Below are 25,252 nucleotides of genomic sequence, written 5' to 3'. Positions count from 1 at the left end.
GTGTCTCTTAGGTCATGCAATGATGCAATTATATGTTAGTGGGGAGCATAACAAACTACGGAAAAAGAGAAAAAGAGAAAAAGCAAAAGAAGCAAAGAATTTAGGCATCCACTAAAAAGATGAATTTAAATGGAGGATTAAGGGAGAGGAGAAAAAAAAAAACAAAGAAGAAAAAGACACAACATGGGGTCAAGTATATCATCAAAATGTCGACTAGTGTGGAAAAAGATTACCTATACTTGGGGATCAAGTATATCATCAAAATGCCGACTAGTGTGAAAAGAATTTAAATTTTTTTAATTTTAAATTTTTATTTGAAAAGATAAAATATGATCTATTATTTTTAATTTTTTTTAAATTTGTTTTTTTTTTAATATATATTTTTAGTTTCATTTGTAAAATAAATTATAAAAAATTATATTTTATTTTTTAAAATAAAATCTAAAATTTTACGAATTCAAATTCGTGTGGAAAAAGATTAACTATCAATTAATCATTCGAAAAATTTAATAACGGACAAAAAAGTTTTTAAAAAATATTATTGATAAAATACTTTTAAAAGAATTTGAAAAAGCGACAAAAATAACTAATAAATATTATATTTTTTGTGAATGATAAAAAAAATTTGTATTTAATAACTGATTTGTTCGTTTAATCCAAACTTTTGTAGTAACATCTAAATAAATATTTAGAAGATGTACAAAAAAATTTAGAACAAAATTCGATCTCTAAATTTTTTATTTTTCAAAAATACGTGTTCATTCACAATTAAAAATATTTTAAAAAGGTTCACTTAACATAAAATTATTAAATTTTAAAAATAAAAATATCTTTTTTTTTAAAAAAATGATTGCAAAAATTTATATCAAAGTCTGATTGCTAAAATCTTCTTTTAGAACATATATTTAATAGAGTAAAGTATCGTTTTTGTCTCCAACGTTTGGGGTAAGTTTTAAAGTTGTCCACTTGTTCCTAACGTGTCAATCGTCTTATTTAAATCCCTAACGTTTCAAAATTGACTCAATGTTGTCTTGTCGTTAGGAATCTATTAACAGAATTGGCGACGGGACAAAATTGAGACGATTTTAAAATGTTAGGGACTTAAATAGGATAAAAACGTTGGGACAAAAACGATACATTGAAATAAATTTTAATTTTATCCTTCAATAGCATCAATTTTTTAGTGTACATAGTATTCAATTATTTTTTAATCACATCTAAGTAAATTACAGTTAATCACATTACTTTTATTCTAAATAAATTATTTTTTTATAATTTTATAATTAAAATAAAATATTTTCTATAAAACTAAAAAATGTTAAATACATGTATTGATGCATCCACAGTTGATTTTGTGTCTCTGAAACTTGTACTTATTCTCCAAATTATTGACCTTGTTCTTATACTGCTGTCATGTAGGACATTTCGTTAGTTATTTATCTTTGACCTCACTGTGAGACTAAATTGAAGTTAAATGAAACTTTTTTGGATTCAAATAGAATACTTTAAACCTTAAGGACCAAAACAGGATTACGCCCAAACGTAGAGGACCAATTTAATACTTTACCCTAATATAATTTTACTTTCATTACTTAATTACATTACTTATAATTTTTTTTTATAATTTTACACTTTCATTCTAAATAAATTAATTTTTTTATAATTTTATACTTAAAGTAATGTAATTTTTTTATAAATTGTTGAGGTTGAAAAACTTATGTTTAATTTAAATGATAATCAAACATTATTAAAATATTAATTAAAAAATTATTAAATTATTATTTGCTTCCAATAGTTTGTTTAATGTGTGTATTAGTGTGCAGGAAATAAATTTAGTTTCCTATTGAGCCAAAAGTTACATAAACCCAAATTTGATCATTAAAGAAAGCTCAGTCTTGGACAAAATTATAAAAAAAATTAATGGCTGAACAAGTAATCACAATCCCACTTTGATAAAACAAAAGAATGATGAATTTGGGCCAAAGTCTCCTAGCATGCTTTGGTTATCTACTCTCTTATGTAATGGAATTTAAATTTTAATTTGGTTCATTGTAATTTGTATTTGCATTTGTATTTATAGGTAATCGGAACTTAAAATTAAATTGAGTTTATTATGCATTAAAAGTATTGTCTCTTCTCTCTCCTCTCTCTTCGATCACATCCATAAAAAAAAAAATGAAAAAATTATTTAAAATTTATAAAAAAAAAGCTATAAAAAAGATCCGAAAAAAACAAAAGTAAAATTTTTGCCATTATTTTGGTAATTTACTCCGTCGAGAAACAATGAATTTTATTATTGCAGCACTGCTTCTTGTTATAATAAAAAAGGTTAAGTGCATTAACCATCATATGTGCAAAGTATCTGGCTACTAATCAATAGTTTGGTTTCATTTCCTTACCAAATAAGATTTCTTAACAACTATAGAAAGAACATTTAATCTGTTTTATTCATAATTAGACTCTTTAAAAAGTTGTAATTTAAAGAGTCGAGTTTGATAGAGTGAGTTTATCTTTCATTTAAATAAAGTGTTGATTATTATTAGTCAATTTATTTGATGTAGATATATATAAGGGTGGGTAATTTAATAAAAAAATTTAGAAAATTGTGAAAATAGATAAAATAACAGTCATTCACAAAATAAAATTATTGAATTATAAACGTAATTAACGTCTTCTTTCCATTTAAGCATAAAAATCATGAAAAAGAAAAAAATTAAGTAATAAATTATGAAATAAAAGAAAAAAGAATTTCTCACTAAAAAAACTTAAAAGCTCTTCTAAAATCTTTTTCAGGAGTCAAATAAAATTAATTTAGTTCTTAGTAATGAAAATGATGAATTGATAATTATTAGGTTCTCCCAAATCAATTACTTATGAATCTCTCATCAAAGAAAATTAATCATGATTTAATTAATGCAAAGAAATTAATCCACTGGATGAAGACCCCACCACAACAAATAGCATCTTATGAGAAAGTACAAGACTACAAATGAATAATGTAATTCCATACATAGTTAATTATTAGTCAAGGTGATAGAGACTCATAACAGCTTCTAACCATGAAAAGGGAAATAATCAAAATTACAAAACACGTATACATAAGGTAGAGTAATCAGTTTGGATCGTTCAAATAATTAGTTTATTTGTATGTTTAAATAAGTATAAGAAATTTGAATATTATTTTATATATATAATAATTTATTTAAATAAAATTTAAATTTATGATAAATTAATTATTGACTAATCAAATTAAAAAACATCATAATATATATATATATATATATATATATATAATATATAAGTAGAGTATTTGTGGATAATAAATGAATATTATTTAAGTGGTTATAATGTTTATACAATTTTAATAATATATATATATATTACTTTGAGATCAGAGTTGAGGTGATAGACTCATAATAACTTCTAAGAATAATGATTAGAAGTTGCATGTAAATTTCTGTGTTACTTCCTGGATATTGTTGATTTTAGGAACTATTATAGTTTTGAGAAATATATATATATATATATATATATATATATATATATATATATATGCGTATATATTCTTTTGATTTGAAAACGCGTTTTTATAGCCGTCGTTTTCTTCTTTAAGTAGAAGGAAACAAGAAGGAACTACTTGACCTCAAAAAATAAATTTTTTGCAAAAAGGTAAAGTCAAGTTTTTTGCACTTGTAAAACAACAAAATAAATGCTAATAACAAATAACCAATGAAGTTATTTTAGGGCTCGTTTATGAAGTTTTAAAAGTAATTTTTTTTAATTTTTGACTTATGAAAAATAGTAGTATTAATGTCTTGTTTAATTTTTAAAACTAAAACACAGCTTTTTAAAAAGTTATTTAAGAGTTTATAGAGAAGTTAAAAAATGAACAATGCTAGGGAATCAAAAGGGTATTAGCCAAAAACCAGCCAAATATCTTTGGATAAATCTAAAATTTTTACGAGTTAATATATATGGATGTTTCTTCTGCTAAGTATTAGTATGTTTCTTTTTCATACTAAATGGATGTTCTTTTATATATTTTTCGAATTTTTTTGTGTTGCAAATGTGAATGTCTCTATTTCTTTAAGAATTTCATATTTTTTCAAATTTTATAGATATTTAATTATTTTTGCTAAAATATAATTGGATATTTTTTTGTTAAGTATTAGGATGTTTTTTTCATATTAAATAAATATTTTTTGCAGGTGAACTATTACTCCTATATTGTTGTTGTTGTTATTCAGTGGTTCCGCCACTCCCCATATTACCCCTCCCAAACGCCTTCCAGATCTAATGGCAGCTGAGCCACATGTCCCTTTTCTTCTATTTCAGTCTCAACACTTTTACTGGACAAGAGTGGGGCTCTGGCCACGTACACCCTTCCCTCTTCAACCCCACCAACCTCAACGCCACTCACTGGATACACCTCGCCAAACTCAACGGCTTCAACCGCGTCATCCTCACCGCCAAGCACCACGACGGTTTCTGCTTGTGGCCTTCCCAATACACTAACTACTCTGTCCGCTCCTCTCCCTGGAAGGCCGGCACTGGGGACGTCCTCGCTGACCTCTCCGACGTCGCCAAACTTGCCGGCGTTGACCTCGGCATCTAACTCTCGTCCTGGGATCGAAGGTGGACTTCATGTTGAAGCAGTTGTCTTAGATACGCTTGTTGAGGGCGTCGCGGAGAGTATGGAAATCGCCGGCGCTTCCAGCAGCATTGGTGAGAGAGGGAGGTCTGTGTGATTGTTAGAGGTGGGTAGGTTAATGTGAAAGAGAAGAAGAAGGCTTTTATAGGTTTTAATTAGGTTTACTTAATTAATTTTAAATTTTTTAAATTTTAAATTTAAAAAATTTAAAATTAATTATTATTATAAATTAATGTGGTTTTGTTTAATTTTTGGCTGATAACCTCTTGGTTCCATATACTTTTCCAAAAAAATAACTTTTCTCATAATATTACTACTTTTGATCATATTTCTATAAAATAAGCACTTTTAGAACTAAAAATTCAAATACAAAATATTTTTTTTATAAACTACTTTTAATATAGTCATTTATATATTGTTTAATCTATTTTTTTTAAAATAATTTAATCTAAACTAGACCTTAATTATATTTGATAATTAAATTGATGCATTAGCGTTAGTGACTTCTTATCATTAAACCCCCTAAGAGATACTTTTATAGAAAGTGATATCTTAATTAAGAATGTTATTTTCTGTAAAAATGGTGTGATTTATTTATTTATTATTTTTTTGTTACTAGATTAGCTAGTTAGTGATTCTATTTTTTTTTAAAAAGTTACTCAAAATTAATTTTCTTAATATATAGTTAAAGCTTGAAATCTTCATTGGAAAGGTAAGCAGGTGCATTCTAATCAATATATTATTTGTGTCAAATGTTTTTATCTACTATTAATTATGTGATACTATATAAATATTTAAAATAATGATTATAAAAGTTAAATACTTTATAGACGTGATAATATATAATTACATATTTATATAACATATTTTAAACATCTCATCAAGCATATTAATAATTTAATAAATAACTAAATTAGTAAATGCCGATTATATTTTACTTTCATATTCATTTTTTTATGAAATATAAGCTAAAATTATATTATATTATATTATAGTAGATACAATAATGGAGATATGAGAGAAAGTTGATATATATGTTTTTAATTTTTTTCATCATATATAATTTATAAAAAAATTAATTTTATAAAACTTTTTAACATTTATTAATATATTTGTGTATATAAAGAATTCTTTCCTTTCTTTGATAAGATATAAATTATCACATTTGATCATATCAAATTCGTCTTCTATCACGTAAATTACTTAAATAAAATAATTGAGTATAAAAACTATTAAATTATCCTAAATGAAAAAAAAAACAATATTTTTTCTCTTTCTTATCTTATATAAATTGTAGTTCTAAAATTTCGAGAAATACAACCATTTATACTTAACTAAATATGTGCATGAATAATATAAATAATCATTAATAAAATAAAAATATATTATATCTTTAAATTATTTATCTAAATTTTAATATTAAAATAACCATTTGTATACTTAATAAAATAAACTATAATTATTATTCATATTATTTAATATTTTTATTATTTATCTATATTTTTTTATAGTAAATATTCATGATTCAATGTATGTCAAAAACTTGTCATAATTCACGTCAGTTTCGAACTATTTATTAAAAAAGAGAAACCATCCACGAGAGTGAAAACTATAGGTATGCATAATATAAGCATAAAATGTGGGTCCTTTGCTGGTTTTAACTTTAAAGAATTAAACATAAATAATTTAGAGATTTCATGATTTACGTTCAAAAGCACTAAAAAACGAGGGACTTCAACAATTTATGCATAGTTTCGTATAAGCTATAAAATTTTTAAGAGGTTGGAAATGTTAAAATTTTTTTATTATTGACTTGACCATGATAAATATAATAATAGTGTGAACTTTTAATGCTAGAAAAAAATCTGTATAATTATGTTTGATTTTTAAAAATATTAGTATTATTTTTAAATTTTAAAAAATAAATAAAATACTTGTATTATTTTAAATAAATGTATTTGTATTTTTTTTAATTAAAAAAATTTAAATAAACGCATTGTTACTACTTTTATACTTGTATAGTTAGTGAATATTAGATAAATAGAAAAATGAAACCACTCACCCTATTGTTAAAAATCTAAAACCATGTAAATGGTTAGATATTGATTCTATAGATTGGTCGACATATTGTTACTGTGAGAGCGCAGAAATATTTTTAGACGGTGGTATTGTATTATGTTGTTAAGCTTCACGATTATTGATTTAAGTTTGATGAAGATCTTGTTAATGTATTTGATGAGTTTGAAAAATTTTAAATTTGTGATGACTAAATATTATTAATTTTATTAATTGTAAAATTATTTAATTGATTCTAATTCTTATTTATTAAATTAATAATTTTGTAATATAGGTTTTTAATTGTGTCGAAAATAAAAGAATTCTGGTACAAGCTTAAATTAAAGTTAACATTCAGCAATGATACAAAATTTTTTTGATCCACATGACTGAATTAATGGTTAGATTACTTGGGCCAAAATTGAACTATTATTGCTACAAGCCTATATTAATAATTGTTGTTAAACAATTCAATGTTTGGTCCGAAAATTAAAAGAAAAGAAAGAGGTTGCAATGCTTGCAGCGATACCTTTTTTCATCACATCCTGGATTTCAAAATTCATTTAACTTGTATTAATTGTCTTGAAAATATGAAAGAGAAAAAACAAAGTGATTTGATGGCTTTGATGGAAGTCTACATATTGCTACACAAAGCATGGAGAATTGCACCTAATTAATTTATCTTTGATAATATTCATAGCTTTGCTTTTTCTTTCTCTTTCTCTTTCTCTACTCTTTCTTCTCTCTCTCTCTCTCCGTCATTTTCCATCAGGAAACATGGAAGCATTAGCAAGCTACTAACAAGAAGAAGAAGGAGCTAGTAAAAAGACCATCACCATGATGGCAAGAAAACATAAAAAAATGTAGTGGTTGAGATTCTTATCACTTATAGTAAGATATGGTGATAAGATCTTAACTTCTCCATACCAAAAATGGTTGAAGGAAGATTTCGGCCAGCAAGGAGAAGATCTTTGGAATGGCTTGTCTCTGCTTTTGGGTCCATTCATCACAGAAGGTAACTAGGGTGGCTACGTGAGGGAGGAAGCAAAAGTAGAGCAGATGAAGCTATCATCATCATCATGAAGCATCAAGGGCCATAATCATCTTGGAGAGCAAGCCAATGATGGAGCGCTTGGATTGATGAAGATTGATGACCAAGGAAGGACTAGAGGTAATTGCATGTTGGGTTTTGTATGGGTTATCTCTTCTCTCTCTGGCCGAACTAGTTTGCATGGAGAAGAAGAAGTTGGCTTGGTTTTTGGTTTCAACTGTGGAGGCTTTTCCCTTCTATAAAAATGGAGAACAGCCACGGCTTGAAGCAAGGAGAAAGTGTGAGAGTGCACGGCACAGAGTTCTTAGAGCTACCTGAGCTAACAGTTTTTCTTCTCCTTCAATGTATTCTGTTTAGTATTTTTCTGTTTAATTTTGTCATGTCTTGAGTCTCATGAAAAAAGGCAAACAGTGAGGTTTGTATGAAAAGCCATAGAGCGAAAAAAGGCAGAGAGTGCAAAATTAAAAGAAAAAGCCATAGATGTCCTTAGAGTTCATTTGTTCATCTATATTGTGTTTCATGATTTTGTGGGAATCCCCTTGTAAGTTGGGTTAGCACTTTACAGTCTGTAATCAAGAAGATTATAGTGAAATTCCACTATTGTTGTGATGGAGATTGGATGTAGGTTGCACTGCACTTAGCAGCTGAATCAGGATATATCTGGGTGTTATTTTTCTTCTCTTCTACTCCATTTTCTGTTTCTGCTGCCCAGAAGATAAAACCGCAAAATATATCGTGCCAAGTGACAAGACAAAAAGAAAAGTCTCGTAGCTAAGGACGAGACAAAAATCACCAGAAGTTGTTTAAAAGACAAGCAAGTATTACTAAGCAAAAAGGGGCTAAGATTCAACCCCCCATTCTCTTAGCCACTGAAACCATCAGTATTTATAGCGCGATGGCGTCTAAAGGCTCATACCTTCTATATACCTTTCAGGGAGTGCATAATTACATTGCAAGATGTTGCCTATCAGTTTAGCCGTTTAGACTTTCAATAAATGGTGAAACTGTGAGTGGTTGTCTGACAGAATTTGAGTTGTACATTTTTTGAAAGAAGACCAACATAGATATGATTTCACGAGTTATTTAGTGAACTTCTTTCTGACCAATATATTTACAAGCACACTGTCTATTAGACTTGATTCTAGCAGAGATTTATGATTTTCCTACCGAATGCCAATAAAGATACCGTTAAAATTTATGTTTGAGCGTATATTATGGTGCTCTTGTCTATTCAGTTGTTTAAAAATAAGTTCGGTGTTCGAGTACACATTCACTGATTACCCTATGTTGTAAAGCTGAATGAATTGAAAAAATATAACTGGAGTTCTGCCACGTTGACATGATTGTACTACTGCATGTGTCGTATTGTCAATGTGATGCAGTTAACTAATTCGTTGACCCTTTTGTAACCATAATTATAATCATTTGGGCCGATTTTATATATTCTTTTAAAATTAGTAGTAGGTCCATGATTTATATAAAAATAAAAAAAATATTATCTTTTTTCATTTAAAATAATTTGATAATTTTTATATTTAGTTGATTTATTTAAGTAATTTATTTTTTTCTATCTATTTATCATATAAAAAGAATATGAAAATAATTTAGTGTTCAAATTATTTTTTTAAATATCTTTCATTGTACATAATTTATAAAATCATATATTTTGTTAATTATTATCTTGATTAATTTAAATTTATTCTCAGTACTATATTTATATAGGAAAACAGTAGATTAGTTAATACACTAATTTCAATTCTGTAAATAACAATTTTTTTTGAAATTATTGTTATTCCACCACTCTATTTCTTTTTCACTATGATTAAAAGTATTTTTTTATATAAAAATATTTTTTAAATTAAATAATTATTTTTTGAAATTTTTATTGTATCTTTTAGTTTTATATGTGTATAAGTTATACCACAAATTTTCTATATTTGTTTCTCCGACCAACTAATTTGATTAGATAATTTCTAACCGTGTGTTTTGCTTTTTATCTTACTCTACGAAGTTACGAAAAAAAAAAAAAACAAAAAAAATTGAAACTTCTCCCTTACGCCAAATTTCAAAGTCAAGTCAATGACTAACTTTGTTGCATTACAAATTCGACACAAACCAATCACTCATAACCAACACTCTCTGCTTCGCTTCAGTGCTGCTTCTTCTCTAACTCTGTTTCTTCATCTTCGTCTTCTTCGTCTTCTTCGTCAATCATCATCACCTTCATCACCTTCTTCTTCTTCTTCTTCTTCTTCTTCTTCTTCAACCAAAGCTTTAAACAATTTTCATCTTCAAAAAAACAAAAACAAAAATGGCTAGAAGTGCCACAATTCCATTTCCAATACTTGATTTCATTCCTGTTGGATTCAGGTTCAAGCCAACAGATGAAGAGCTTGTGAGCTATTACCTCAATCACAAGCTCCTAAATGACAATTTTCCAATCAATATTATCCCTGACATTGATCTTTGCAAGGTTGAACCTTGGCAAATTCCAGGTAAACCCATAATAAATAAAACCACCCCATCATTTTCATGTATCAAAGTTTCCACCTTTTTCATGTTTGATGATCCTATCCGGTATTAAAAATTTGAGAAAATGAAGTAATAAATATACAATTATTCAACAACCCCATCATCTTCATGAGACAAAGCTTGTACCTTTTGTTTTTTTGTCACTACCCCATGATCTTAATGTGACAAAGTTTGAAACTTTTCTTCATGTTAGTAACTTTGTATGATGATGTTTGATGATTGATGAATTGGGTTTTGTGTGTCAGCATTATCAAAGATAAAATCGGATGATCCAGAATGGTTCTTCTTTAGTGGACGTGATTACAAGTATGGAAAGAGCAAAAGATCAAACAGGGCAACCAAAGAAGGATATTGGAAAGCCACAGGACAAGATAGATACATAAAGGAAAGAGGAACTACCAATGTAATTGGGAGCAAGAAGACACTGGTTTTCTATAATGGCCGTGTTCCTAATGGTGTCAAAACCAATTGGGTTATCCATGAGTATCATGCTACTACCTTTGATGATAGCCAGGTACTTATGGTTTTTCTTTTTCCAGATAAGTTTTGCCTTGATTAGTTTTCATCTGTTTTGGAAATTGATCTTTGTTTCTATAATAAATACCCAAGTTGATTCTATTTCATATTATACTTTGGTTGTTCAACAAATTTTGAGGTACTCTAGAATTACTTTTTGAAGGGGACTAATTTCTTTTAGACCTAATTGTCTTTGATAGGGACTTATTTGTTCAAAATGCATAATTGAAAATGACCGAGAGAGTAAAAAAATTTGTTGGAGAACAAAGTGGTAGATCTAAATTTCTTTGGACCAATTTAAGTGTTCACTTTTGTTTTTTATCTATATGTTTTGTTGGTATAAATTACTATTATAGTGTATGGTTGTTGTTGCCCCTTCTTGTGATTTTGATGTTTCCTTATCTGATTGGTGATTATGTCATTGAAATTATTCCCATGTTTGTATTTTGTGTCATAGTCTATTCATGAATCATGACTCACTTTTTTTTCCCTAATTCATTCTTTTTTGTTGATTGGTGGAACAATTCATCATTGGTTTTCATGAAATAGTGGAATACTATTGAATTGTTGATTTTTGCTATTTAAGCTGTTTCTAGATGAAGTCTCCAATGAACTGAATTTGTGATAGTCTCCATTGTAGTATCAATTTTTCAGTGCTGATTATACTCAACATTCTGCAGAGGAATTTTGTTTTGTGTCGCTTGATGAAGAAAGCCGAGAGAAAATCCGAAGATGGAACTGATGCACAAGCCTGTGATGAGGGGGAACCTAGCACTCACATGGAAGAAGCAGATGAGAGTGTCTCAAATGTAAGCAGAAGCATCATTTTGATCTCTATTTCTTGGTTTATGCATTTAAAAAATGTTTGGGGATAGTTAATACATCTTTTATGTCTGTTTTAGATGTTTGTTTCGCCGGATGTGGACATGGATTCGATCTTCCACACACTGCCTCAAGACAGATCATCATCACAGCATTCTCCAATCGGCACTGAACAGCAAGAATCCTTTCCATTCTCCCCATCTGAAAATTATTACCTTGTAAATGAAGATAGCAGTATGCATATGCAATTCGAAACAAACGAAGAGAAGCAAGATGCTGAGAAATTTGCGGATTCGATTTTGGATGGTGGAAGTATAGCTATGTTTGAAGAAAGACAGCAGCATCATACTTTCATGAATAATCACCTCCGCTCGGTCCCATCAATGAGGGTATGCTATGAAAGCAGTGACACAGATGCTGAAGTAGTCTCTAGACGGGTAAAGATAAATCCTTAAAAATGATATTGGGGAGTTATATCTCCAATTGTTTATGAGCTATTTGTTGGTTATGTACATTAATTGTTGTTCACCAGTCTATGAAAAATGTTTAGTTAGTTCCTTCTATAGGATGTTAGAGAGATACTTAGCTGAAATGTCTGGTTTTTGTTTGTGTCCTGTTTGATACATGGCAGTTGGCACCTTAACAATACATCAGTGCATAAAGTGGAGAAAGGGGCAGGGAATGGAAATTAAGAAAATACTTCAAAAGCAATATTTTTCCTGGATTCATGACCCTTCTTTGTTTCGAGCCCTTTCAAGAATTGACATATAGCATGCTCGGTTTATGCTACTGATGCAACCCAACCATGGTTTTGGGTTTTCATAAGCCTATACCGAGCATGCTATATGAAACCGAAGGAGTATACTTTTTGGTGGCCCAAAACCATAGTTTGGGAAACAACTAAATGGAGATAAGTTTAGCTGTTTTCCAAACCATGTTTGAGTTTCCAAAAGCTAAATCAGCCATGGTATCCATTAATTCTCTGCTGAAATTATGTAGCATGTTTAGTTTAGTTTTTGATGACCCTGAGCCATGGTTTTAGAAAAAGTTCATCTTAAATAGCTTTTTCCAAAATCATGGTTCAGGGTTTCTAAAAAGCTAATCCAAACATGCTATTGATCCATCGGTCCACTTCTGAAATTATACAGTATGGCAATATTCCTGATTCTTCAACAATGTGTAATGATCAGGCTGGTTCAAGAGAATACCATGTATCAAAAATGGTTCAATCATCACATAGTGCTGCGTGCACAGATAAAACTAGAAGTATCTCTTCAGAAGACTTTTGGGGAGTGGATTCATCTTCATGTGACTCAAATGCAGATAAACCTTTTGAGATCAGTTCTATTGAAATTTCTAGTCCTCCATCGGCTCTAAGTAGATCGAAAAATCAATATAATCCGAGGCTATCTCAAACACATAGGAAGGTTTCAAGCAATGCAATTCCCCATCTTGAGGTGAGAACACCGAGCAGCCAGACTAAACGACGAAGAAGCCTATCTTGACTGAGTAGGCTGTGATGCTTCATTTGAAGAAAATTAAATTCTAACATGCCACTGATCATACCATGCTCCTATGTGATGTAATATGCAGGATAAGAAGAAATTGACCACTGTGGAACAATCAAGAAGAGATCAAGAAAAAGCTCAAAAAACTAGTCCAGGAAAGAAGCTAGAAACCAGAAGCTCTGATGTTAATAGAATTGGTAGTTTCATCCACCTAGAGCCGTGTTCATCGAGCGAAAGCCTGACTCCACGAGCGGTATACCTTGTTAATGTAGTTATTGGGATTTTGTTGCTTCTAGCCATTAGTTGGGATGTGCTATCTTGTTAGAGAAGTGTTGCCATGCAAGATTTGTTTTAGGAGTTTCATAGTTATATACATAGGTTAAGTAATAATATAGTTTACATAGATCTTGCACTGATGCAAAGATTACTGCACCTTTCTTATCATAATGAAATTTATGCTTGTGATTAGTGGTAACTTCATATTGTCATTAATTCTATAATTGCAGTCTTTAAGTCACAAAAATCATTTAATGTTAGAACTAGTTGAGTTCTAGACTTCTAGTGAAAAGATTCCTTTTTTTCATTCAATAAATGTTTGATTAGCTTGATTCCCAAAATGTGCTGACTTCAAATTCTCCATTTAGTAGAAACAGACCAAAGTCAATGTTCCAAAAGAAGAAAATTTGATACAAAAGTGCATAAAGTCAAAAGCAGGTTACACAGCATGTGGCAGTAGCAGTGTTACTTTGAATAGGATCTTTGTTTCATTTTACAATTCTCTCAAGAACCAAAATCATTGAATGTATCTCAGAAAGTTTATGTTCATAGCAGAGTTAATTCAACTAGAAGAGTTTGATTTAACCATAAGGTCAAGGTTGAACTGCAATTGCAGAATCAATGATAACAAAAAAGAACTACTAGATGCAGGTTTAGAAATTGTTACATAAATTTGGATATTGGATTCAACATTTAGCAGATATTCTATGATCAAATATTTTCTTTCAAATTGTAATAAAGAAATGCTTCTCTCTACTTTCATATGGCACATGGAACAAACTAGTTTTATACTTATAGTTAAAATATAAATTTAATTATTCTTTTAGTTCATGTACTTTTTATTAAATTTATAATTAGGTCTTTATATATATATTTTAATTAGATTCTTATATTATTTTTAATTTTATAATTAATTTTTTTAATTAAAAAATATTAGAGTTAACTGAATATTTTTTTGTAAATTGAAAGTATTCATAATTAAAAATTTAATTAAATTTTTTATCGTATATATTTTATTATTTAAAAGAATATTTTATTAATTTTAATATTTTTCACATAAAAATATTTAATTATAAAATTAAAAAAATATAAATTTATTATTTATTTTAAGCTGACTAATAAATTAACTATTATTTTAACTCAAATTAAATTTTTTTATTCATCCATTTATTTGAATTGGAAAAGACTATGACTTGAAATGGCGGTGACAAGAAAGAAATTTGTTGATCAAGGTTTAACCTTTTTCATCAATCCTTAATTATTGATGTGACAAATTGAAATGGTATAATGACAAGACTTGTCATATCAATATTTAACATTTATCCTCAATACTTAATGAAATAAAATAATGATAACAATTCAAATAGGTCATTGTTAAATTTTATTGGACTAAAAAATAATTTTATAGAAATTAAAAGCAAAATACAAATATTTTATAGTGACAAAATGTTATTTAATTCCTAAAAATATGATTATTTTAATAATTAATTATTTCCTTAAGAAAAATATAATATTTTCGTTCTTTATTTTTTTTTTCTAACTGCTTGGCCTATAATAGATATCAGTACTATAACTTTCAATTTAAATAGTTTCAATTTCAATTAATTTGTAGTTTATATAATCATGTAATTAATACCTAAGCTGATATTTTTAACTAAGCTATACATTTATTAATTTAGTGTCATTTATATTTTTATCCAATAAATTACTTATTAAATAAGGATATTTTAATATATAATTTTGTAATATATTCTTTTTTATTTTAACAAAAGTTAAATTTTTTTGGATGCTTATAACTTTAACTTAATTAAAGTTATTAATTAAAAGTTGTTGTGAAACATACGTAAAATTTAACTTTTAATATATTTATTAAAGATAAAATTTCAAAAAGTCTTACTAATATTAATCTTATCTTATACTCTTAAAATATTTGTTAACTAAATCTGTTTTATTAATAACATTTTATCTGATATCTCTCGAACATATATTAACTAAATTCATCTTATTAATATCATCTAATTCCTTTTATAAATTAATTTCTTCTTTTTTTATAAATAAATTTTTATATTTTAAAATTTAACTATTATATATTTTAAGAGTACAATTAAAATTTTTAGTAATAAAAAAATTTAATTTTATTTTAATAAATAAGTAAGTAATGTATTAAAAATAGTAAACTTTTACATCTTAACTTGTGTCATAAATACATGTTAACTAAATTTTTATTTTATTTTTCTTTTTTCAAGTGACATACCTTGATGGAAAGTACAACAGACTAGATATAATTAAAAAGCATGCAAAATAACTTGGAACTGAGAGGACCCGAATCAAAATTGAAAATTGGCCCAAAGATCTTATTATTTAATTTGTTTTTATTTATTCATTTATCTCACATAGAATTAAAAGAGACAATCATTTAAACGCTATTTAATTTTCATATGGAAGTAACAAATGTGCTTCACCGGAATATGGGAAGGGAGGGTTCCTCTCATGAATGTGGTGTCAGGATGGACGGCAAATCGGACCGTGCGACAGACCAGAGTCAACACGGAGGGTCCGTTTTGTGTGTGTGTTAGAACACGTAGAGTCCGTTTTGTGTTCGACAAGGCGCTTGGTCCGAGTTGCTGCATGTTGGACACGCGGCACTCATTCGCTGCTCCCCAGACGGTGCCCCACATACAAGGTTGGTGGAAGGAAAATAAACACTCACCATCCGAGTTTCACATTTCAGCCATCACTTTCCACTTCCAAACTCCATTGCTCTTCTTCATCCTTGTGTTGCTGCTGCTTTGCATGGTGGGAAAGAAGGAAAGATGCCCAAAAAAAATAAAACCAAAGATGTTGATCGTCCTGAGTTGCATATTACACACTATCTTAGTGTACCAGATTATGTAAGTTTGTTATCATTTTTTTTAATTTTTATAATTATAATTATTATTGTTAAAATTTTAGTAGTTATTATGATTGTTAGGATCTGAACTTAGAAATAGAAATATAGAGTAGAACAGTTAGGAAATAATTTAATTTTGTTTGAATTATTTCACTGTTTCTGTATGAAATTTATTATTGTTAGTATTTTATTGGTTTTGATGTGTATAGATTGCCATTGTTGTTGCTGTGATTATAATAAAAAAAACGTAGGAATTTTTTTTATTTTTTTAAATTTTTTTGTATAATTTTCTTCAGGATTTTGTTATAATTTTTAGAATTTAAGAATTGAAATATTATTAGAATAGTTAGAAAATAAATTTTAAAAATAAAAAAGAGTGCCGAAATGTTGATAATTTTTGGATACAGGAAGTTTTTTTTTTTTTGAATAAATTTATAAATTTTTAATTATCTATAATGGTTACTGTATTAGTAAATTATTGTTGTGGCTACAATAAATAATAAAGAGGTGTAGAAAATGATAAATAAGAACTGCATAATAATCGAAGGCGTGTTACTTTAATTAAATGTAATTATCATTATAGGAGACGTTAATTAATTATTATTGTTAACAGAAAACAAATTTAAATAGATATTTACGATAATTGTTACTGTTTTTTAAATTTAGAAATATATGTTTAAATTTATTTAAGTAATAGGTAACATGTTATATTATTTAAGCAATAGTTTGCGAGTTGACTAATGACTTGTTTTGCTTGTTTTAGAAATTAAGAATGTTGACCTGTGACCATCCACTTCCCCCGGATCGGTACAACGATCGGGTGGAGGACCATTTACGAGTTACTGGATTCTATCATGCATCTCAAATTGGTGTAGTGCAAAATCAGAAAGCACTCGTGAATGCTCTAATAGAACGGTGGCACCCTGAAACACATACGTTTCACCTTCCAATTGGTGAGTGTGCCGTAAGTCTTAAGACGTGGCTCTAATTCTTGGTCTCCCGACGGATGGTCTTCCAGTTACTGGGATGACAATGAGCAGCTTCTCAGCGTTGGAGGCGGAATGTTTGCATCAATTTGGAGTGGCACCGAGAAAGGTAGAGTGTAGAGGATGTTGTATAAGACTGACTTGGCTGCGGGACCTAAAAGAAAACATTCAGTTGACTGATGACTTAAGTATACAGAGGTACGTGAAGTGCCATATTATGTTGCTGATCGGGACGATCTTGTTTGGGGATAAATCTGGGGCAGGTGTGCACTGGAAGTTTCTACCCTTGCTTCGTGACTTTGCCAGTATTGGACAATATAGTTGGGGTTCGGCTTGCCTTGCACACCTCTACAGGGGGCTATGCAGGGCATCTCGTTATAATTGTAAGGAAATAGATGGTCCAATAACACTTTTGCTTGCTTGGGCTTGGCTCCGACTGCCATATCTGTCGCCGATCCCGAGAGAGCCCCACAGCTTTCCATTAGCCAACAGGTAATGTCACGTTACAGTCTACTCGTAGCTTTACATTTTAAATTTAGTTATCTAATTGAATATGTGATATTAGGTGGCGTAACTGGGAGCGTGGTGATCGACGATATAGGTATTTGAATCTAGCTCACTTTAGGAAGGCCTTTGATGAACTCCAGGAAGGCCAGGTGTGTTTTACTAAAATATTAATGATTTTGGGTCATTTTCATTAGGCATTTTTATTGTTATTGATGATCTGGGTTGTATTCATGAGTATCTTTTTTTTTTCCCAGTTTGTGTGGGTTGCGTATGCTGTGGATCGCGTGAACCCGAACATAATTCCTCCTGAGATCTATATGCAATCGGTTGTGTGGTCTGCTACTGTTCCGTTGGTGTCATTTGAATGTATCGAGTGGCATGCTACCGACAGGTACAGGCGACAGTTTGGTTTGGTTCAGGACGTACCTCAGCAGGAGCAGAGTCTTGACAAGGCGCATGGAGAAGTACTGACTGGTCCTAAGAATCTTAACTGGGCCACAACGCCGACTCATTCAAATTGGGTTATGCATTGGACAAACAGGTATAACTACGTTCTTTCTGAGCTTCCCATGCCTTCACAGCATCCGTTGGAAACTTATATGTACTGGTACCAGTCAGAATATGGCAACCACTTGAACTTGTCGAATCTTGTGGGTCAAGAAAGTGATGACGATAACCAGGATATGGATGAGGGTAATCAGGATATGGATGATGGTGGCGAGGGTATGGATGAGGATAGTCAGGATGGGGATAATGACAATGAAGAGCTGGAGCCACAGTCGGTGCCGCCTCCTAGTTCCAATCCAGTTCCACTAGAACAACCTCAGTTTTCAGGCCAGTATGTTCCTCAGACACAGTTCTCCCCATCCGTTCCAATGCCGCATCATATTGGGGTATGTCACAGTTTGAAGCAGGAGAAGGAGGTTCTTTTAGTCAGTTGCTTGAGTTCATGCGTGCAGATGCCACACAAACACAATATCCCAATCAGCCTGATATCTTGGCAGGTAGGTATTCATTGGATGCAAGGCTCCCGTGCCATACCTCGTCGGTCGCTTCAGGAGGGTTCGTATCTGTCGATTCTAGTAGAAGTGTAGGTGGACGCGGAGTTCTTAATAGTCAACATGCTCATCGTGTTGACATGGGACCACTTCAAGAAGATGATAACCCACTCGAGCAAGACACCAATGCGTATCTAGTAGATAACCCGGATGAGGAGGATGACGATGATGATGATGAAATAGAGGATTTCGATGAGGATGAGGAATCCCGCAACGATGGTATTATGCTTCGTATTTTCCTTTACATATTCGATTTTATTATCAAATATTTGTGTTCATTCCTGGTATCCATGTTGGTTTGAGTACTTTATGTTACATTATTTAATTGTTATCATTTATTTGTGTTCATAAGTGGTATCCATGTTGGTTTGAGTACCTTATGTTACAATATTTAGTTGTTATCATTTATTTGTGTTCATAAGTGGTATCCATGTTGCTTTGAGTACTTTATGTTACATTATTTAATTGTTATCATTTATTTGTGTTCATAAGTGGTATCCATGTTGCTTTGAGTACTTTATGTTACATTATTTAATTGTTATCATTTATTTGTGTTCATAAGTGGTATCCATGTTGCTTTGAGTACCTTATGTTACAATATTTAGTTGTTATCATTTATTTGTGTTCATAAGTGGTATCCATGTTGCTTTGAGTACTTTATGTTACATTATTTAATTGTTATCATTTATTTGTGTTCATAAGTGGTATCCATGTTGCTTTGAGTACTTTATGTTACATTATTTAATTGTTATCATTTATTTGTGTTCATAAGTGGTATCCATGTTGGTTTGAGTACCTTATGTTACAATATTTAGTTCTTATTAGTAATTTTATTTTTCTGTTATACAGGCGGGTCACAGACTCCGGATGACAAAGGCAAAGGTTATAATTTGAGGATTGATCCACCACGTCGTAGCGCCAATCGCTACACGCCGTCTGTGTTAAAAAAGGCCGCGAAAAAATGCAAGAACATAGTGACACATGTAAAGTGGTCAATGAGAAAGTAGTTGTGGTGTAATAGTCTTATTTATGTATGCATGACTTGTAGTAACTACTTATTTATACTTATCCGGAGTATGGTTTGTTTAGTGTGACTATGTATTAATAAATTTGGCTACGGACTATGTTTTAGTAGGTTGTTTGTTTAGAGATTTTATGTATGTATGAACGTATTGAATGGATTAAATATGTCGACTATTTCTCTTTATGTCAGATTATAAAATGTTACAGATGGAGATTAAGGCTCGGTTGCCATAGTTTATAACACAACACAGAACAGGTTTCATATAACATAGTCGCTTAATTCAACCTCACAACTCATGAGAAACCATATACTGCCACATAGATAATGTAACATACATAATGTCAACACAGAACAGGTTTCATATAACATAGTCGCTTGAATCAAACTCACAAGTCATGAGAAACCATATACTACCACATAGATAATGTCACATACATAATGTCAACACAGAACAGGTTTCATATAACATAGTCGCTTAAATCAAACTCACAACTCATGATAAACCATATACTACCACATAGTTAATGTCACATACATAATGTCAACGCAGAATAAGCTTCTACTAATGCTCTCCACTGGCATTTGCACGACCATGCTGACGGCATCTGCCACGGCTGTGCCCCTCAGCCCCACAAAGCGTACATCGCCTAGGCCGACGTAACATCCGTGTGTCCATCTCGTTCAAGAATCGCGTCGTTCTTGGGCGACCTTTCCCGAGGCGCCTCAAGAACGGATTCGGGATGAACCTAGGTCCGTTGTAAGCTGGCCATGTAGTAGGGTTACCTAATGGCCTAAACCTTGCTCGGTACACCCGCCGAACTTGGTCCATCTTATACACATCATGAACATACACTTGCCAATCCAGTCGCTGGTTGGCACAACATGCAAACACATGTCGACAAGGGATCCGGTCCACCTGGAACTCACCACAGTCACATCATAGCCCACGTAGGTCCACTGCAAACTCCATTCCACTTGGCATCTCACGTACCTCAAAGACCTCGTTCTGCCGGTCAAAGCAGCTAACCTGAATGTTTCCTGACGCTAGTCGGTTTGCATGCAACTTTGAGGTAACGACATCGGAAAACACATGGCCAGCATTAATCCGGGCTTCCGCTTCCGCTCTTTTCCGGGTAAACAACTCGTTCAGCCTGTAGAATGTTGCCTTCACAAGGGCTGTCACGGGGAGATTGCGTGCACCCTTCAATACTGAGTTTATGCACTCCACTAGATTTGTCGTCATATGACCCCATCTATATCCACCATCAAAAGCCAACGCGTACTGTTCCCGGGGGATTCGGTTTAACCAGTCAGTGTATGCCTCGCCCCGTTCTCGTAAACGTTGGTAACGCACCTCGAACTCACGCACCGTCCTCGAATATCCTGCAGGATAGAAATAAATTAGGGAGACAATATTCGTGAACACACTCATTCAATGGAACTCTTATATTAAATTAATTAGCTACACTGCTAGTTACCTATGTTGACGACAAGTTTCTGCAAGTACGGCGCCTTGAATTTTCTCAAAAAATTGGACTCTATATGCCTGATGCAAAACATATGAAAGGCTCTCGGAGGTGACCAAGCCCCATTACTCCTTTCCATAGCTGCATTATGGATTCATGACGGTCGGATATAAGCCCCACACCATCCCGAGTGACAACGTGCTGACGAAGGTTACTCAGAAAAAGTGCCACGCATCTGAAGTCTCTCCCTCCACAATTGCAAACGCAATTGGGACGATATTGTTGTTGCCATCCTGTGACACTGCCACTAGTAGACAACCCTTGTACTTTCCATACAAGTGGGTCCCATCGACCTGGACAACTGGCTTACAATGTCTGAAAGCTCGAATGCAGGGGTAATAACTCCAAAATACACGATGCAATACCCGAATATCAGTCACCAAGTCATCACCTTGATATGCAGGCATAGTCTCAAAATGAACAACAGCTGACGGCTCCTTGTGACACATGGCCTCAAACCATATAGGCAACGCTTCATACGATGCCTCCCAGCCTCCAAATATTTTTTCCACTGCCTTTTGCTTAGCCAACCATGCTTTCCGATAGCTAACAGTGTAGTTGAACTTCGATTGCACCTCAGAGATAACCGATTTTACCTTTAAGGCGGGGTCAGCCTCAACCAACGGCTTAATTGCTTCTGCAATCGTTGTTGAGTCCAGCTTAGAATGATCCTGAGAAATTGTTGCTCTGGTACATGTGTGACTGCCATTATACCTCCTTACAACCCAACAGTACTTCCGGCTGATCATGCTAACCCGGATAAGCCAATCACATCCTGACCCATACTGTATACACTTCGCATAAAATGTCAACGGCTCAGACTCATACACCCGATAATCTACGCTTCTTCGTATAGTATACTCTTTTATCGCCTTAACAACAGCATCCCTCGAACTGAATTCCATCCCAACGACAAATTCACCATCTGCGACAACAGGAATTTCTGCGAACAGCCATACAACAAATTTTAGAAACATAAATACTTAAACTATCGAAAAAAATGTCAACTAATGATGACTAAATCAGTTATAAAAAAAACCCTCCACGGTAATTATTTTTAACTAATTTACTAACACATATTTATACTCAACTAATCAACTAACAGATCCTAATTTTAATTAAACTAATTTACTAGTTATATTTACTTATTTAACTAATAAATTCCTATTTTATTTTCAGTTAAATTTAATTTAAAGAACTTCAGATTTAACAAAATTTAATTTACCTAACTTACCTATATTAACTTAATAAATTCGAATTTAAGCAATTTTAATTAATTTAATTTACTTCTTATACTTACTTAATTTACTAATCTTTGCCTATTTATACTAACTTACCTTTAATTTAACTAAATTTAACCCGGTTAACAAATTTTAATTTAACTAACTTCCTTATATTTACTTAATAACTTACAATTTTACCAATTTTAATTAAACTAATTTTCTACTTATATTTACTTAATTAACTAATAAATTCCTATTTATATGGACTTAATTTTAATTTAACTAAATCTAACAAATTTAACAACATTTAATTTAACTAATTTACTTATATTAGTTAATAAATACCAATTTAACCAATTTTAGTTAAACTAATTCACTAATAAATTTCAATTTATAATTACTAAATTTATAAAATTAACTCATAATTATGGAGAATCACGTACCAGTATTGATATAATCCGGAAACTCCGGAACATGCATGGCTTCCAAATCCAAAACTCGCATGAATGATGGCTCCTCAAACGGCACATCGTGTGCCAGAGCAGTTGCGACATCAGACACATCCGGAGCCATACCTCCGTCACCTGGAACCTCATCTCCATCTGGACCAACAACTTCGTAGTTGCTTTCGAACTCATCCTCGCTGTCACTATTGTAATCCTCCCGTAGAATATTACGGTCGGCCTCAGATTGCTCAAACTCCACATACAACTCGATGAACGATACTTGTCTCCGATTTTCAATATACATGGAAAACATATCTTGCATGCTCACTTCGTCCGTTACATATTTCGTTTGAAACTGGACGAATCCACCAAACACTTGTATAAGATTTCTGTATAGAATACATGATATCCTTCTTGCCCTCTCAGAATCAATCCTTTCACATATCACACCCTTTAACTCTTCAAATGAGATTGTAAAAGGAATCACCAGATCTAATGGATTCTCACAAACAAATGTTACTCCTTCAGATGTTTGTAACAAAATCTGACCAAAATAATACACCTTCAATAACACTCTATCACATTTCTCTAAATCACATTAACAACCTCATAGACTTGAGTATCAGATTTTTTACTACTTCACTACACAAGGAACGAAGGAGATGAAATAAATAAAAACCACAGCACCGTTGAAGAAGGGGGAAGAAGACGATGCGATAGTGATTCCTCTGATCTGCATTTTCACCAACTTTTATTAAAGTCCCCACCAAATCGGACCATGCGATTTCCTAACTGAATTCAAATAAATCATATAATAAGAGAAATCGTACCCTCCGATTTCACAACGCCAAAAAAAAAAAAAAACTTCAACTCGGATGGTCCGATTTCCATGCTCCAGAATTTCATCATCTCCCCTCCCGCAAATCGGACCTAACGATTTGCATAAATAAACCAAACTCTCACAACTCGCACCATCCGAGTTGTGGTGCCTGTCACTAATGACAAAAGCTGCCCCACAATTATGTATTACGCTCCCAACCATCCATAACCATGTAACACACACACAAAGGCTCCATATCCATAAAAATGAGCCTTTAAAATGGTGGTGACAAGAAAGAAACTTGTTGATCACGCCTTAACTTTTCCATCAATTTATGGTTTTAAAATATTGTTCTCTTGGTCAACAATACTTTAATGTTAACCATTTGATTAAAATATTAACTTTGTTTGAATTTTTTTCTTAAAAATATTAATCTTTTGTATAATTTTTTTTATCTTTGGGTTTTGTATTATCAATCTCATAACTGCTATGTTTTTTTATGCAGAAATGTATAAGTTACGGAATATTTATCTCTTCACAAAAAGTTACGGTATATTTCATATTTAAAAGATTCTAATATTTATCTAATTTATCTATCCTATTATATAAAAATGAATTTTTATACTTAATGATAAAACTAGCGTGACATATTTTTAAGAGTATTTTTTAATTTATTTCTTTTAACTCATTAAATATAATTAATTATGATGACTTAATTATATCAATTAATTAATTTTATTATATATTTAAGTATCACAGAATTTAATATTATATATATCAATTAATTAAATATGATTGTTAGAATATAATTAGGATCAATTAGATCAATTAGCATTATTCAACATATCAGAATATTTATTATAAGATATTACGTCTTTATTATTTTGATTCTCTCATCACCTATAAATATCTTTCTATATTGTATTATTCTACACAATTTGAATACTCACAAACATTTTTTCTATTGCTCCCTCTCCCCTTTCTAACATGGTATCGGAGCCATGGTATCCTTCTTGAGGAGGATAAGTTGATTTTCTTCTAGTAAAATCACGATACTTTTCATACTTTTCTTTCGTGTCATTTTTTTCTTCTCTTTTGTCAATGCTTTGATGTTTTTCTAACCTCACCAATCAACTCATCCACTACTTATTTTCATGAAGAACCTACATATTTTTTGTCACTTTTCGATAGTTTGTCATCTTTTCGTACTTTGTCTTTTTTTAACCGTTTTTTGGCAGTTCGTCATTTTTTCAGCAGTTTTTCGGCAGTTGGCCACTCTTGCGCCAGTTTCGTTTGCGTTCTCTTCCGGTAATTTCGTCTGAGTTTCCTTCCAGTAGTTCCGTCTGCGCTTCCTTCTGGCA

At 31.2% G+C, this 25,252-nt stretch overlaps 4 protein-coding genes across 4 annotated transcripts; 3 read left to right on the top strand and 1 right to left on the bottom strand.

Annotated features, from left to right (window-relative positions):
* Positions 1–9,885: 9,885 nt before the first annotated feature.
* On the top strand, positions 9,886–13,603 carry LOC130960403 (NAC domain-containing protein 62-like). Its single transcript, XM_057885795.1, has 6 exons — positions 9,886–10,252; positions 10,535–10,803; positions 11,486–11,614; positions 11,708–12,064; positions 12,818–13,084; positions 13,221–13,603. The coding sequence occupies exons 1-6, from the start codon at positions 10,069–10,071 to the stop codon at positions 13,458–13,460; spliced, it is 1,446 nt and encodes a 481-aa protein (XP_057741778.1). The 5' UTR covers positions 9,886–10,068; the 3' UTR covers positions 13,461–13,603.
* A 3,724-nt stretch (positions 13,604–17,327) lies between these two features.
* On the top strand, positions 17,328–18,590 carry LOC130962458 (serine/threonine-protein phosphatase 7 long form homolog). Its single transcript, XM_057888669.1, has 4 exons — positions 17,328–17,779; positions 17,853–17,943; positions 18,049–18,517; positions 18,574–18,590. The coding sequence occupies exons 1-4, from the start codon at positions 17,328–17,330 to the stop codon at positions 18,588–18,590; spliced, it is 1,029 nt and encodes a 342-aa protein (XP_057744652.1).
* On the top strand, positions 18,432–20,033 carry LOC130960405 (uncharacterized). Its single transcript, XM_057885797.1, has 2 exons — positions 18,432–19,071; positions 19,702–20,033. The coding sequence occupies exons 1-2, from the start codon at positions 18,690–18,692 to the stop codon at positions 19,857–19,859; spliced, it is 540 nt and encodes a 179-aa protein (XP_057741780.1). The 5' UTR covers positions 18,432–18,689; the 3' UTR covers positions 19,860–20,033.
* A 405-nt stretch (positions 20,034–20,438) lies between these two features.
* Positions 20,439–21,481, bottom strand: LOC130962457 (uncharacterized). The gene is made up of 3 exons (XM_057888667.1): positions 21,355–21,481; positions 20,868–21,259; positions 20,439–20,792 (listed from the first exon to the last, which is right to left on the bottom strand). Exons 1-3 carry the CDS (start codon positions 21,479–21,481, stop codon positions 20,439–20,441), a joined length of 873 nt encoding a protein of 290 aa, XP_057744650.1.
* Between the last annotated feature and the right edge of the window lie 3,771 nt (positions 21,482–25,252).

Source organism: Arachis stenosperma, chromosome 2 (genome assembly GCF_014773155.1).
Source record: "Arachis stenosperma cultivar V10309 chromosome 2, arast.V10309.gnm1.PFL2, whole genome shotgun sequence".
NCBI lineage: Eukaryota > Viridiplantae > Streptophyta > Magnoliopsida > Fabales > Fabaceae > Arachis > Arachis stenosperma.
This window is presented reverse-complemented; position numbering and strand designations above follow the sequence as displayed.